The sequence below is a fragment of the Nuphar pumila genome, chromosome 5, assembly GCF_984573655.1.
Source record: "Nuphar pumila chromosome 5, dmNupPumi1.hap1.1, whole genome shotgun sequence".
NCBI lineage: Eukaryota > Viridiplantae > Streptophyta > Magnoliopsida > Nymphaeales > Nymphaeaceae > Nuphar > Nuphar pumila.
The window spans coordinates 137,846,886-137,863,833 of NC_143253.1; the positions used below are offsets into that span (position 1 = coordinate 137,846,886).

Here is a 16,948-nt window from a genome sequence, read left to right on the forward strand (position 1 = left end):
GAGATCCTTGCACGGAGCATCTCTTAGATGATAAGGAGATTTCACATCCATGATAAAAAAATTTGAGAAACGGAAAGGAGATTTAAATTTAGTTGTGAAATAACCCTAACTTTTGGTAAACAAAATTTTTGAAAAGAATCTAAGGTTCTAATACTTTTAATTTGCAAAGATGTTCTATCGGCCGTAGAAACATAAGTAGTTTTTGAGTTAGTGCATAAATTGGATGGACCATTCTCATGAGGTGTCATATGAAAGGAGGCTCTCAAATCAAGGATCCAAGAAGATATACCTGGAGTAGAAGATGGGGCTATCACAAAACTCGATGTAGATGAAGGTTTGAGTAATTGTTAAAGTGCCTTCGATAGTTGAGCACGTGAGAAAAAGTCTCTTCCCTTGGTTCATCCTTCTTTGGTGTGGATTCTTCAACGGAAGCCACCTTGTTCTTTGGAGAGTCATTCAACTTGGGGCAATTAAGTTTTATGTGCCTCGGTTCATGGCAATGATGACAAATAACCTTTTTATAGTTTTTATTATAGCTATTTTGCTTCCCAAAGTGTGGAGGCTTGTAAGATTTCACATGATTTTCAGGTTTAGAAATGGCTAACAGTGGAGGGGATAAATTTTTGTTCAAATTTGAGCCTAAGACCATGCAAAAATTTTAAAAAATGCTCTTTTTCCATTTGTTCTCTTCTTAGCTCAACATCCTCACTAGCAACCCATTTGGGTTCAATAAGGGATAACTCGTCACATAGAGGACCAAGAGTACTAAAGTAGTCACGGACATTCATGTCCCCTTGCTTGATGGTATATTTTTTTTCTTGAAGAAAAAATTGCCTTACAGCGCGATGGCAAAGTAAATGACATAAAGCAAGGCCTGATGTGTGAAACCACACATCGAGCTAAATAAACTGCGTTAGCGATACGCGATGTACGAAACTGTACATCGGTTAAATAAACTGCATAAGCGATGCACGCTGTATGAAATTGTACATCAGCTAAATAAATTCTTTTAGTAATACACAATTTATGAAACCATATATCATCTAAATAAATTGCGTAAGTAGTAGCTTGTGCACCTAACAACGCGACGCCAATGTAAATGACATAAATTTTAAATGGACAAGAATACACAAAATTGCGTCCTTGAGTTAAAAGCATATATATAATTACGTATAAGTTAGAAATATTTTGTCATTTGTCCTCGTATGCAACTTTTCTTTACCTCGGAGATGGTCGAACTCGCTGATGATTCAAAGCGTAGGTTTTTAAGGGCTTGTGCCTTGGTAAGCATGTTGCTTTCGTGGTGCCAGCGTGGAGCGCTAATAAGATTACGTTGCGCTGTATACAGGATGGTATTAAAAACCTTGCCGTGATGATGATTGTGTTGCAGGGGCCAAACCCGAACTCAGTTTGAGCCTACCGGACTGAGCCAGGCTCGATACAAGAGGCGGGGTGTAAATCTTGTCTGAACCAAGCTCAGTTTTCTAACTGAGCTGGCTCAGTCTGAAAGCAAAGACTAAGCTGAGCTCTGTTGGCTACGAGACCAACGAGAGGGGGTGGGCTCGGTGGTCAGGCCGAGCTCGACCTGGTCCCCATCTTGCGACAGGAAGGAGGGCTGACAGGGGGCAACAAGGTCTAGACACGACAGGGCTCTCACCCTCTCCAGCGCCTCGATTAGGGCTGCATTCCCAAACAACTTGACTCGTTAACAACGTCACTGATGTGACGGGCTGGCCCTGTCAGGGCTCAACTCGACAAAGAGGTGCGACAAGGGTTGGCCCTGTCGGGGCTCAGCTCCGCCAAAAAAAAGAAGAAAAAAGCGGAATCGAGTGCTGCCCATGCCCGATCGTACTCATAATTGCATCAGGTCTCCAAGATGAACAACCTTTGGCCAACAAATCCGTAACTTTGGGAAAAGGATTGGCTCTGAGGGCTAGGCACGGGGTCCCTATCTCGAACTGGAAGGTGGGTGGCGGCTTCAGCCGTCCCACCTAGTCGGCAGGAAAAATAACAAAAGCAAAGGGGGTGGGGGTGCTTGGCACTCTCCCTCTTAGCAAGCCAGAGCCACCAACAGTTGTAGCTTTGGTTTTGTCGACAGAAAAACGGAAGAGAGGGAGAAGAAATGGGGGAACTGGGAGGAAGAAGAAGAAACAAGGGAGGAGAGGGGAGGTGTGAACACCCCAAAATTTTCAAAATTTTGTAAATATATTTTTTTTGCCTCCGGCCCCCATTTTCTGAGTAATTGAGTCAGTTTTAATCTAAATTCCAGTTATTTCTCAGATTTTTCTGAAATCAAATCCATTTTCTATGTCCGACTCAATTCCGGATCTGGATCCAACATCAAAATTCAATTCTGAGCCCCGTTATCCAATTTTTAAATCAAATTTATAAAAAAATTCAAAAATGATTTCTGAATGGCTCAGACAGTCCATTCGGTATCCGTTTGGATCCACTGTTCTATATTTTTCAATTCGAGGTCCAAAAACTCAAATATTTCCTCAGAATCTGGATTTAAACCCATTTTATGAAGAAATTTCAAAAAAATCAAACCCGAATTCTCAAAAAACCTTTCTTTTGTAAATATTTCTGAATTTCACAAAATTAGTTTAAAATCATTTAGTTTCCATAGTTTTTTTTTAAAACACAAAAAATAGAAATTACAAAGAAAAAACAAAAAAAATCAAAATGGAAAAAGAAAACACGAAAAAAATGGTTGAGAAGTCCCTTTTATAAAAGTTGTTTTTAGTATAAACCCTTTTTAGAATTTTTTTTATAAAGGAGCCATTTTCCTAATTTTTTCTTAAAACTTCTCGGACCATTTTTGAAAAATCCCCCAACGGCCTTATGTTATAAGAAGAGCCGTGGGGTGGGTGTCGAAGGGCATCGCATTTCACCCCACCATATTCTTCTCTACTTTTCAATTTTTTTCCTTTCTTTTCCCCTGAGAGAGTCGGAGTGAGTCTAGAGTGAAGGAAAAGGAAGATCGCCTTCACCCCTCCCCTTCTGTGTATATCGCTCTCTCCTTCCTTTCCTGCCTTCTTTTCCCCTCTTAGTTCTTCAACTTCCCTTCTCTCCTCCCTGGTGTCTCCCTTTAAGCGGTAGAAGGAGCCCCGATTCCACTCTGCAACACAAGCCAACCTCGGAATCAGTGAGATTCAATTTTGCGTAAAGCTCTCATTCTTGGCTGTATTACCAAGAAGTCCTGGAGGTCTGGATGGTCATGTAGCTTTCATTAGCACATAGTCTAAATTTAGCTCAAAAACTTAGAAGGAAGCAGCTTGCAGTTATTCATATATACCTCGTGTGGAGGGAATGGCGAAGGATTTTGCAGGTTGGATGGCGGTTCTGTAACTAGCAACACTTCCTGAGTTCACTGGTAAGTCACAGCAAATCAACATATCTCTACTATAGCACTTTCAGTTTTTATATATTATATATATATATATATATATATATATATATATATCACCTGTGTATGACCCATCATTCCATTACATTGCTCACTGCATTTTTTTTTTTCTTTTTCTTTCTCTCTCTTTCTCATTTATACCCTCTCCATCCCAATACCACTGTATACCTTCACCTTGCTGTCAACATTTTTCAGCTACTTACCCACTGCTACAATGCTGTTTGCAGCAGCTTGAGTCCACTTTATTCCCTTACACCACTCTGCACCTTCCAACATCTCCATCATTTCAATGGTCCAGCATTACACACCCCCTTACCACTTGCATTGGTTGCATATGGTCTTGGTGCCACATCTTGTATTCAGTACAGCAGCTACTAGCTGCATAGCTGCCTCCATACTCATTCCATCTTCATCCCCTCTGATTTGCACAACTTATCATCTTCACTATATTTCTATATTAAAACTCCTTCACTGCATTTTAGTCTCATACCCCAGCTATTACCCAACATCATTCACATTTCCAGCACCTATAGCAATACTTCTGCTGTCCAGCGTCAGCAGACACTCATTTCCGCCTCCCCTGTGTCACCTGCAATATCTGTATAGCCTTCACTGCTATTTTTCATTTCTCGTTCATAGCTCAGCTTCTTACCCTTTCCACCATCATACCAGCCCATCTATACACTTGCTACACTTTGCATATATTTACCCCCAGCTGCCTTCCATCTTAACCCTATTCATATCTCCACCTTATCACTCGGCATTTTCACCAAACTTCACTTGCTGTCCAGCATCAGCAGGCACCTATGTGCTGTGCCTCACCTGTCGTACCATAGCCTATTCATTGGATCCATCATGGCTTGCAAAATTGATTTCTCCAGCAACATCCCAGCATCACCTACCACATGGAGTTCAACAGCTTCACCATTAGGCTATCAGTTCCTTTCCTGCCACTTGCATTTACCTCATTAATATATATATCTCCTGTCATCTTCTGTCTCATTGCTACATATCTTACATGGATATTCAAAGATGTTTTCTGAATGTTGTGCTCATAATGTGTCATGCTTCACTCTCCCTATCATTACATTATTATAAGTTCACCTTCAAACACATACATTCACACAACTTCTCACAGGTGAGTTCTCATTAACCTAATGTATCAATTTTCCATGTACATAGACATTTCATCACTTGCATCCTAAAAATGCAATATGAGATTTCTTCCACATGCATCTTTGTATATACTAACCCTTTTTGCAGGAAATGTACGAACAATGTTATTTCTTTTCTTAGCTTAGAAATTATAATTTCAACTCCAGAATTATAATAACTAGATTGTAATGAGAAGTTTACATTTCCTGTATTAGATTGGAATGTATGTGCATATAAATATCGTAAATTGCTTGTTTCATGTCATTTTCTCTTTTATTTAAAAAATTCACCAACGGGAACATGAATGACACATGCACCATTCTAATAAAAGGTGATTAAATCCTAAGTTGTTGATTTGCATTTATGGCCATAGTCAAAATGTGAACAAAACTTAGGATTTTCATCTTTTATGGAATAACATTGGATCTACACTAGATCTCCTTCAAAAAATCATCATATTATTCTAAATATTTTCTTTCTTTATCAGAGTTTGACTTAAAATTAATTCAAAATATATATCAATGGCCATAATCAAGATATATTGAGAGTTAATTTCATTTCAAACTCTATAAAGGCACAAAAATGTGTTTTATTCTTCACTTGAATTTAAATATAGATTATTATATAATACATTTTATGACCATAGTCAGAGATGCATTATATTTTCAATCTTATTTAAATTCATTTAAAGAATGAAATATGCTTTTCAATATCCAATTTTCAAAATTCTTTAATTCATTCATCATTTAGGATAGAATTACATCATTTTTCAAAATCCAAGTGATTTTGAGATAATTCTTCAAATATCTTCATTTCTTAAATCAATTTTCAATTTCTTTTCAAATTATATTTCATTTTAAAATCCAAACTTCAATTTCAAAGTCCAATTTGACTTTGAAATTTCGAATTCACTTCTATATTCCAAATTCAATTTCCAATTTCAAAGTTCAAATCAACTTTGAAAATTCAAATTCATTTCCATTTTCAAGATTTGACTTTAAATTCAATTCAATATCCCAGATCGTATTTCAAAGTTCAATTTAAACTTTGAAATCTCAGATTCATCTTCTGATTTCAAGATTCAAGTTTAAAATCAAGTTTATTCTTTATTTTCAAAATCTTCAAAGTTCTATCTAAAGATTGAGTCTTGATTCTCAATTCAACTCATCCAAAAGCAAGGTTTTGAGATTGATTCTGAAACCTCAAAAATTTGATTTTCCCTAAATTTAAACCCACTTTTAAATTCAATCTGGATTTCCCAAAATCCAGATCTATCTTCAAAGTCCCATTTGGTTTTTCAAATCCAATTCCATCTAGGATTCTAGATTTCGAATCCCATTCCATTTAGGACTCCAAACTTCAAATCCAATTCCATATTGGATTCTAGATTTAAAACCTAATTCCATCTAGGATTCCAGGTTTCAAATCCAATTCTATATAGGATTTCAGATTTCAAATCCCATTCCATCTAGGACTCTAGACTTCAAATCCAATTCCATATTGGATTTCAGATTTAAAACCCAATTCCATCTTAGATTTCAGATTTTAGATCCAACCTCATCTAGAATTTCAGATTTCAAATCCAATTCCATTTAGGATTCCAGATTTCAAATCCGATTCCATCTTGGATTCAGATTTTTAAAATCCAATCCCATTTTCCAATTTGATTTCCAAATTCCAAACTCAATTCCATTTCCAAATCTCACATTGATTTTCAAATCCGGATCCCAATTCCAACTCTATTTTCGAAATTCACTTTTCCCAAGTCTAAATTTAACTTCCAAATTCGGTTCCTGTTTCAGGTTTTGAATTTAAAACTCAAGATCAATGACCCCTTTTTCAAAATCGATTTTTGAGAATCAAATTCAAAATTCAAAGTTCATTTTAAACTTTGCAATCTCATTCTTCAAATTCTACCTCAGTTCCAAATTCTCCTTTTTCTCTTCATTTCTTCAAATCCAAGAGCTATTTTCCAATTTTTGACTATTCTAAGGCTTAGAATTTCAAGTCTTCTAGGTCTATTTCAAGTCTTAAGTTAAATTCAAAATCTAACTTTTCCAAATCAATCTTCAACTTTCAAAAATCATATCTTGACCCTATCCTCAAATTATTTCAAAATTGCTTGGAAAATCCCAAAATTTCTAAATTATTTTCTCAAAAGCATATATTTCTGCATTTGCATTCACACAAACATGATTCTTTATGCATTTCTAGACTTCGAATAAATTCTTAGACAATATTTAGGCAAAGCAAAAAGGCATAAGTTTGATCTTTGGTTCGATTACCCCTAGTAAAGGCCCTAGGAACGGTCGAACCTCGTACCGACGAGCGGATCCGGTCTCTCCATTTTTTCGCAAATTTTCAAAAACGGAGGCGAGTAATTTCAAAACATTTATTTAAAAATTAAGGTCAAGTGAGACCTTTGCAAAAAAGTTCCTCTCTCTTCTTCCTTTTCTTTTCTCTCTTCTTTTCTATCTTTTATTCCCCTTCAAAAAAGGAAATAGAGGCTAGAAAGGAAAAAAAGAAGGAAAAGAGAGAACCAAGAGAAAAAAATTTGCAATGATCATAGGAGGGCAACGTACCTGAGGGGTATCGGGAGGTGAGGGGGCTCCGGCGTGCCTCCGATGCGGGGATGTCGGGGCTTCGATGTGCGCGATGGATGTGTGGCTCAGGGTGAGCAAGGGAAGAGTCGAGAGAGGGGGTGTCGGGCCTGTTTTCCGGCGAGGGAAGGGGGGCTCCAGCGTGAATAGGAGAGAGACGAGAGACGAGAGACGGGAGGGGTTTTGGGGTCGAGCTCTCGGGGTGCACAGGGAAGGCGTCGGGGTTGGGTCGTGCTTCGGCGTGAGGAAGAAGACGAGAGGGGGGATTTCGGCAAGGGATCGGGGTCAAGCAAATTAAAGGAGAGTCAGGGCAAGAGGGCTTCAATGTTTTTTTATAAAAAGGAAAACCCCCCTGTGGGGGGTTTAAATAGAACATCGGGGTGGGGTGGGGGTAAAGACCCGGATTCGGGTTGGATCCAACCTGGATCCAAAACATTTTCTTTTTTTTCTAAAAAGCATGAGTCTTACAATTGATTATGTAAATACATTATTTTTTAATAAAAGCTCAATTATCATTGTTGAAAATTTGATGTCTTTGGAAGCACATGTCCCATGACAAAGTAACCAAATCTTGAAAGCGCTTAGTTTCCAACTTCGAAAGCAGCTTCCGTGGATTTTATTTTCTCAAGATAGGTAAAAGGTTCAGGGGACCGTGGTTTATCTATGACTATGTATGATGCATGTTTGGAAGAGCCTCTACGTTGCTAAGAGAGAAAAGACTAGAAAGAAAACAAAGATATAACATTGACTTCTACTTAATTTGGTTTCCTTCTAGTGATGATTCTCAAAAGGTAATGCAGAAGATGCAGGGTTTTATTTAACAATTATCACTTGTAGCGTGAGAGATCAGAACTGAGGTTATCTGACATTATTTTTTCCTTTTCAGGCTTCCCAAGACAAGAAAAGTTTGGACATCGGTGCAAACCTTTTTGTAGGAAATCTTGATCCGGTATGAGTAAATAAATATATCTTTCTGTTTATTTCTTTAAACTTTTTTTTTAAATACATGACACTTAACTTACTAGTGATGCAGGATGTGGATGAAAAGCTTCTCTATGATACATTCAGTGCATTTGGAGTCATTGTCACAAATCCAAAGGTTCTTTCTGTTGTCTACTGCAGCTATTTCTGTTTTATATTGTTATTGAGGTTTCTTCATGTATTTTCAACCCTCTGGGAACTTTTCCATAGATGTCAGAAATCACTAATTTTCTTCTATCCAAGTCATTTAAGTAAAGCTTAGGATAAACACACACACACACACACACACACACACACACACACACACATACACACACACACACACACACACACACACACACACACCTGCATCAACTTTGTTTAATACTAGATCTATGCCAAATAAACAAGCACAAAAGAAATAAATACACATGCATGCAGCACAAACTACTTGGACCATCCTTCTTCTTGGTGTTGTCTTTCCCATTCCTGCTTCTGGCTACCAGCATTAATAATGATCAAAATGTCTTCTATATTAGTTACAATTCCCCAATCTTCTCTTTGTATGGTTGGGAGGAAATGAAAGTGTCCAGGGAAAGAACAAATGCTGCTACTGGGTATAGAGGGCATTACTATGAGTTTAGATGTTGAGAACCATGCTATGTAATTTTTATTTCTGATGCAAATGTAAGCAGTATTTAATCTTTTCATGAATAAGGAGCTTTGACTGGCTCGGTTTTCCTGCTCTACCTTAAAAGCTTTTTTTAAACAATCAAAAAACATGTTTGTAATTGGGATGTGGATTGGTGTATTACTCGATGCATTGTGGCTTATAGAGGTGATAATTACTGTCTATATCAAAACAATTTTTTTTTCTGTTGTAGATAATGAGAGATCCAGAGACTGGAAATTCTCGTGGTTTCGGCTTCATAAGTTACGACTCCTTTGAATCATCTGATGCTGCTATTGAGGTAATTGTTAGTTTGCCAGGATACTCTGCTTTGGATTCTCTTTATTGTAAGCATTGATCGTGTATAGAGTTTTCTGAAGGGATGCTTCAATAGAGGTAGTTCCACTTTCAATTTCCTTTGCAGAAAATCAGATGGAAACTAGTTTTTGCTGAAGTTTTGTTTGAGACATTTCTTAGGCCTCCTTTGTTTCATGCAACTTACATGGGAAAGCGCTGAGCTGGCAACCCTGATGTAATCCTTTCCCACCATGAATGAAACAAACATCAAATCATTATGGTGGGAAAGTGCCATGTTGGCACAAATGGGCCCCAGTTTTTCCCACCACCTACCGCTTTTTATGTGTAAATTCTTTCATACCTCTCCCCTTATGAAAGCTTTCACATGGGAAAGCTGAGCTGGAATGATTATTTAGAAATCTGTGCCCATTCCCATGGAAAGCCTTTCTTTTACATGAGAATGAAACAAACGAGGCCTTAGTCATTCATTTTCATATGGCTTAGTTATTTTCTTTAAAATTACATCTGCACATCTGAAGCCCTCAGTCTCTATGCACATACATTTCTCCCCCCCTAAGACTTTGTACATCAACTGGCTTCCTTGTCTAATGAGAGAGCGACACTTTATGCATTAATTTGATAGAACCTATGTCACATGGGTGCGGGTGCGACACGGGTGCGGCGCAATTTCAAAAATTTTGGACACGGGGACTCGGCTATATATATATTAAAAAATAAAATAATATATATATATATATATAAATAAGACTCGGTCAAAGTTGTGCCCATTAGGGGACAGGTGATGAGTTGTGAAGGCATTCTGTACACTTTCTTCATACAGGAGTAATTCACTTTTGGGCACTTTCTTCATACACTGTAATAATTCACTTTCTTCATACAGGAAAAAACCACAAAAACTTGAGTTGTGCCCATTCTGTACTTAAAACTTGAAAGTGTACAGGTTTTTTAGTTGTGATGGGTTTTTTTCCTTACAGCTGTAGCCCAGAAAATTAAAAAAAAAAAAATTCAAAAAAAAAAAAATCCAAAAAATGGACCAAAATGACCCTGGGTGCGTTGACCACACCCAGGGTCGGGTTGACCGAGTCCGAGCTGCACCCGTGTCGGTGCGTGTCGACGCGGGTGCGGCGACCTTGGAGCCGAGTCCGTGTGACATAGGATAGAACAATTTTCATGTCCGAAATATTGTAAAAGCAGAAGTGAGGGTAATAGGTACCAAAAATTAGATGCTTCATGAGCTCTTTTAAACTAACATCCTTGCCATGTGTTCTAACTTCTAACAATGTCAGTAAAAATGTGTTTATCCATTCTCTATATAGTTTTCCGAAAAAAAGGTACTACTTACATGGCATATTGTAATTTTTCAAAAACTCTTAAGTTACCACGTAATTCTCTTTGTCTTAATTGTCATAATAAAGTCTGTCCATTCCTTATCAAGAAAATGTTTCTCTCTCTCCTTTTTCATTGGCCATGAAAAAAGACCAAATCCAAATGGGTCATAAAGTGGAAAGTTTTGCAAGGGTGGTGACATGGTCTTCTTCCTTTACAACCCTTGATCAAATAAAGGAAGGCAACACAACCAGAGTATTGACAAGAAAAATCCCAAGAGATTGACCACAGTTATTTGGCTAAAAGATATTAAGGCAATCTAAGATTTTTTCCCTTTTTAAATTCCCAATTATTTGTATGTCTTTTGTTCAGTGAGTCTTCCATTTTCTATTGCTTAATTTCTGGCATAAACAGATGAGTTGGGAGGCTACCCTTCATCAAATACTATGGTTTTGTTACAACTTTGCATTTTGAAGAAGGCAAACATAGAGCTAATATGTGAGTTTTGGTGGTTGATGACAATAGGACTTCATTGAAAAAACTTGAGAAGTTGCTTCAATGTTGTGGATATGATGGTGATGCTTATTACTTGTTACTCATTTTGTTTGTGAAAATGTTTTTTTTGTGCTTTCTGTCAAATTATATTGCACGTGGAGTTGTTACTATTTTTTTTTTCAGCATCACGAGCAACTTTAGATTACATCTATATTTGGATGAATATCATAAAATTTGAGTGATTGACAAGCATGAATGTATTCTATGCATGTCAATGTTATATATATGGGTTTATCTAACGTCAGACTAGTTGTGTTTAACATTAGCTACATTCAACCATATTAAAATAACTAAAATACCCTTAAAAAATGACATTTTTCAAAATGCATGGTTATTTTTTTGGGCATTATGTCTTTTGAACTTGAGGGAAATGAAAAGTCAAGCATATTTTCCAAAAACTAACTTTATGAATTTATCTAAATTACCTTTTTGACCTCAAAAAGTAACCATGTATTTTAAAAAATGCCATTCTTTGAAGGGTATATTAGTACTTTAATAAGGTTGAATCCATCTAATGTTAAATACAATTAGTTTAATGTTAGATAAACCTTATGTATGTGACGCTTTTCTTTACATATGATTTTATATTTAATTTTTATTATTAAAGCCCGTCTCTTGGACAAACTGTATTTTAAAAATAAGGTATAATGTGTTTTAAACACATTTGTATTCTTTATCCATTTATTTGTCATAAAAATGTTAATTTAAACTTGATTTATCTAGGCCCGGACATATGAATGACCCCTAAATATTTACCTTAAATGCAGATCTAAATAAATAAATGAAATTTGAATGGATGCTTATAAACATGCTTCATTTCTTCAGAAATTATGCATTTGCATAATAGGCTTGTTTGAAAGGAACTATCCTTTTGAAGCATGAAACTAAGTCAAAGAATAACTGGAACTACAAGTAGAGTTTGGAAGCTGCTTCAGAAACAAGGAATTGCAGATTCTCCTATTACAATGATGTGTTTTTTCATAAAAGTCAAATGGCACAATGCCCAACCTCTTGGTTCTATGAAACTCTTATGGAATACTATTTTTTGTTCTGTGCTTGAGACACCAAATCATGCTCCTTCACCTTATCTTAAATGAAATTTTTTGCTTTAATGCAAAATCTGCTTGAGCTCATCCAAAGCCAAGCCTAACAGCTCAAGCTTCATGAGCTTGATGGAGCTAAGCTCACCATTGGCCATGCATAGAAGGGAACAATATGCACAGAAGATTTTATTTGGGAAATTTTCTAAAACACTCCTAAAGTTTTAGTGATAATAAAAGGCACACCTAAGTTTTTTATATTGTTACAAACCATTGTCACCAATATTTTGAAAATATTGCGAGAAATACCGACATTTTAAGGTAGCCGATATTAAAGGGAATATCTCGCTATATTTTCAAAATATCACCAGAAGACAAAATATTGCGATATTATCACGATAATATCACTATATTTTTTGGGAAAAACTTTTTTTATTTTAAGTTTGCATTGCCTATTTTTTGTTTCTTCTATATTTTAAAACCTTTAAAACATGTTTCATTATATTTTGGAAGAAAAATAATGCCAAACTTATTATTTTATTATCTTTTTTATTGTTATTTATATTTTTTTCAAAATTTTAAACTCCCAAAATTTTTCCATGATTAACCTTGAACGATATAGGTAACTATGTTACAAACATGTGCAAATTTATGCTGCTGTTAATTAAAAACGCGTTGCTGTCAATTTAACTTGGGTTATCATTAACCCAAGTTGAGTTAATAGGAGAAAGTTACTGATTTATCCTCAAGACAACAAACTTTTCCAGAAAACATTTTCAGAATTGACACCTAAAGTTTTGGTGATAATATAAAAACACACCTAAGTTTTGGTAATTACAGCTCACATTTAGTGGCAACTTTGACAGACATAAATTCGATAATTAACCATGAAAAAGCTTAGGTGCATCACCAAAAGTTTAGGTGTATTTTTGAAAATTTCCCATTTTATGTTTGTCCAAGCCCAGCATGGTAAGAAGTGATCATCCATGCTGCAAAGTCTACAAATTACCATGAAATGCAACATAAGCAAGTCTCAAGCTTCTTCACTCGCTAAGCCAGCATAAAATTCTCTTTCATCTTCATAAAAATGTTTGGTTTGCTTGGATGGCCAACCAATTAAATGCTTGGGCCTTACAATGTAAACCACTCCAAGATTAAGAGGATTGGAAAATTTTAAAATGCCTTGAAATATGATTTGCTATAAAAGTAAAATGTTCCTGTCAAAACCAGCTATATGTAGATGCACAAAGTCTAGTTCTTTCTTCTAGTGTATATGATAAATTCCATCATCTATGATGCCTTCACCTATATAAACAGGCAGAAAGGATGGAAATATTTCAAGTATTATGATGATAAAGAATAGTATGTAATATCTTGTGTTGCATTCATCTTGTTTCCTATATGCTACTTTGTTATTTTCTTTGATTAGTCAGATTTGATCTATACAATCTTCATCTTTTGCCAAGACATCTTCTGAAAAAGTGAAAAAGGAATTTCTGTACGGATGTTTTATCTATAGCAAACCATGATGCTTATTGTATATAATACGGAGTTATCCAAGTGTTAGCATGATAATGATCATTATTGAACATGATATTGTTTAGTACTTGTGGATTTCCATGGGTGTTGCTTCTTGGTTCATTTCTTGAAATTCACTTTTTGTGTACTTGTACCTTTAGAAATTATTGATGAGTTTCCTAGTAACTAGTTTCTTGATTGAACTCAAATCTGCTATTGCTTGGTTTCGCCAACAAGTCCATTCTTGTCGTCAGTGACATCTCATGTTTATGCATTTTCATTTTTTTGACATTCTTCCCGGAACTTGTTTCCATTTGGGCTCTGCTGACCGATACCTGAGCATGTGAACCTTGTATTATCTGTTTCATGCACTTTTAATCAACAACTTAATTAGTCCTTTTTCTCTCTCATCCATTTCCAAAGTTGTTTCTTTTTGTAGGCAATGAACGGTCAGTATCTCTGCAACCGTCAAATAACTGTGTCATATGCATACAAGAAAGACACCAAAGGAGAGCGCCATGGCACCCCTGCAGGTAAGCTGGCTGAGTTTTATTATTGCATTCTTCTTTGCTGTATTGTTTTATGCTCATCTTTTAAGTTGTTGGGAAGAGAACCAGTGATGTGTGCTGTTCTTGGCACCCTTTTTTGACATGTATCGAATCTTATATATTATCAAAATGCAGAGAGAATACTTGCTGCGAGCAACCCTGCTTCTCAGAGGATCAGACCACACACCCTATTTGCAAGTGGACCCCCCATGCTTCCAAGTAGCAGTCAAGTCAGTGGCACCATAAATGCCGCTATCCTGCCTCGGCCCTATGTCAATGGTCCAGTCCCAGGTGGGCAAATACCAACTATTCGCACACCACTGCCACCACCACCACCATCACAAGGTGGACCTTTCCCACCACCTATTCATTTATCAGGTGCACCAGCTTGGCCAGGTCAGATCCCACAGCAAGGCCAAGCAATGCCACCACCTGGAATGGTGCCATCTCCGCTACACTTCAGGCCCCCAGCAAGACCTTCCCTGGTCAATATGCCACCACCACAGCAGGGAATGGTACAGAGACCACAGTCACCATTAGGAGTTGTGCCACCTCCTGTATGGTGGCCTGTGCCACCACCACATATTGCTAGTAGGCCATTGCCTCAGATGTCGATGCCACCCCCACTGAATGCACCACCACCTGCTTCTGCTGGATCTACTTGATAACAGCGAAGGACTCGAGCACATGTTGAGGGACCCTTCAGTGTTAGCAGATGTAATCTTTGGAGAAGTGGCCTGATGTGAGGTTGCTCCGCTGAAAGACATGCGTAAATTCTTTGTATATTTTAGAGTTGTGATTGTAATATGAGGATCCCTTAATTGTAAGATGCGTCTCGTCCAATTTTTGCTAATGTCATTACATAGGAGGCCAAAGCTGTTCTGCGTACAATTTTGAGAGGACAAACTATTACAACTTAGTTGGATTTTTTTGTTCAATTTTGTCTAAAATCCTCAAAACTGATGTCCAGATTAACCTGTGGTTTCTGTGACTGACAACCGTTGATTGCATTAATGTATACATGTGATTGCGTCAACCACTGATCTCATGAACTGATGGTCTTGACGAAGGGTGCCGACGTAATTCTCTTTAAAGTGGGACATGGAAAACGAGTTCATTTATCATTGGATCTTGGTAACTGAATATTTCGATTGGTGTCTTTTTGGTTTAGTTACACGGAGAAACCCTGGTAACAGGTAGATCAAAGGATCGATCTCCTTGGGGGAGAAACTCTGTGGGCTAGGACCCTCTCCCCCAGGTCCTATGCTGGGTGTTGGCTTGGGGGGGGGGATGATGCCCACAGGATTCGAACATTGACCACCAGTATGATAGCAAAGGCCCAACCCCACTAAGCCAACCCCTTTTGGGGCTAACATTTTGATTGGTTGGAATTTGGTTGCCAACCCTACCCATCGGAAAAATTTTGATATTTTTTTTCAAAATTCTGACGGTAAAGATGTGTTCAGCATGATTGATTTACTAGAGATCAACACTTGGATCATGAATGTTGGATACAAAAAATGGTATTTGGAGCCTCAAAAAATTATAAAAATTTTACGCCTTTGATTTTTGAAACTTATAAAACCTATCCATGCATTGGAATCAAATGTTCCAAGAACTGATTTCTATAAAAATAAGCATTCATCTGTGCAGTCAGAATTTTGAAAAAAACAAAAAATTCAATAAAATGTGTGGTGGGTAAGTTTGACATGTTTTTTAGCGGGCAGGTTTTCATTCATATATACATATATATATATAAGAAACATGATCCAAAGCATGATTTCTATCAAGTAAACTTGTTGAGTAAGGTTTGACTGAGAAGATACAAACTACAACCGTAGGATTTTGATTGGTTAGAATATATATATATATATATATATATATATATATATATATATATATATATAGAGAGAGAGAGAGAGAGAGAGAGAGAGAGAGAGAGAGAGAGAGAGAGATGATTGAAGGGGGGTTAGCCTGAGACATTAGGATGGCCCAGAAAATGATGCCGTAAGATTCAGAACGGTTGTCGATTGATTCATCAAAAATAGTAGTTCCTTTGTTCAAATTACCATCCTCTGCACAGTCAAAGATTTCGAGAGGATTTTATATCTGTGGAGTTCGATGCAAGCGGCGGGTTTTGGAGGCTAAAGACAGCCACTGTTTGGGAGTTTGTAAGCCGATGGCTGGTGGTTGCCACTGGCGAGAATGCTGAGCCACTGGTTCCCAACATCCCCGGGATGGAAGAATTCGGAGGAAGAGTCATTCATACATGCCGATATAAGAGGGGCTTCCACAACCAAAAGGTGTACGTGCAAACATGGTGGTCCGCGACACTGTAAGAGCAGACCATGATAAATCGTTAGATAGATCCGAGATGTATTACGAACCTGGGTATCATTTAGGTCGATACCTAAATAGGATTTAGGTAATGAAACTTGATCACTTAGGACAATATAACTTAATTTTAGCCAGTTTTCTTAGCTGTGAAATATTAATTAGTTTATCTTCCAGTGTATTTAAATCCATGGTTTGAAAACTCAGTCACTTGGGAATCAACTTGTCCATTTACATGTGACAAGTTACTCTTGGAGCAAGGGCAGCGGAAGCAACTCCAGAAGATGCAGAGGCAGATCGAACTTCCCAAGTGATAAAAGAAAGAAAAAGGGGAAGAAGAGGAATTGAGTGGCGTCTTTGAGGTTTCCTTCAAAGGCTTCTAGTTACAAAGGTAGATTTCTCTCTGTGTTTTTAGGGGTCGAGTCCCTTAGATTTATAGCCTTCGGTTTTTCTCTCTGCTCAACAGTCAGTTAAGAGAATCACAGTGAGTTGAGGTTTTTGATAAAGATAAAATG

At 37.1% G+C, this 16,948-nt stretch overlaps 1 protein-coding gene across 1 annotated transcript in view; it reads left to right on the top strand.

The window, feature by feature from the left end:
* LOC149838973 (uncharacterized) overlaps positions 1-15,058 on the top strand; it is a 30,058-nt gene extending 15,000 nt beyond the window's left edge. Inside the window, exons 5-9 of the mRNA XM_090006910.1 lie at positions 8,051-8,113; positions 8,198-8,263; positions 9,009-9,095; positions 13,991-14,084; positions 14,235-15,058. Coding sequence (XP_089863036.1) covers positions 8,051-8,113; positions 8,198-8,263; positions 9,009-9,095; positions 13,991-14,084; positions 14,235-14,764 — 840 coding nt within the window. The 3' untranslated portion in view covers positions 14,765-15,058. The remainder of the gene's footprint in view (positions 1-8,050; positions 8,114-8,197; positions 8,264-9,008; positions 9,096-13,990; positions 14,085-14,234) is intronic.
* Positions 15,059-16,948: the final 1,890 nt, after the last annotated feature.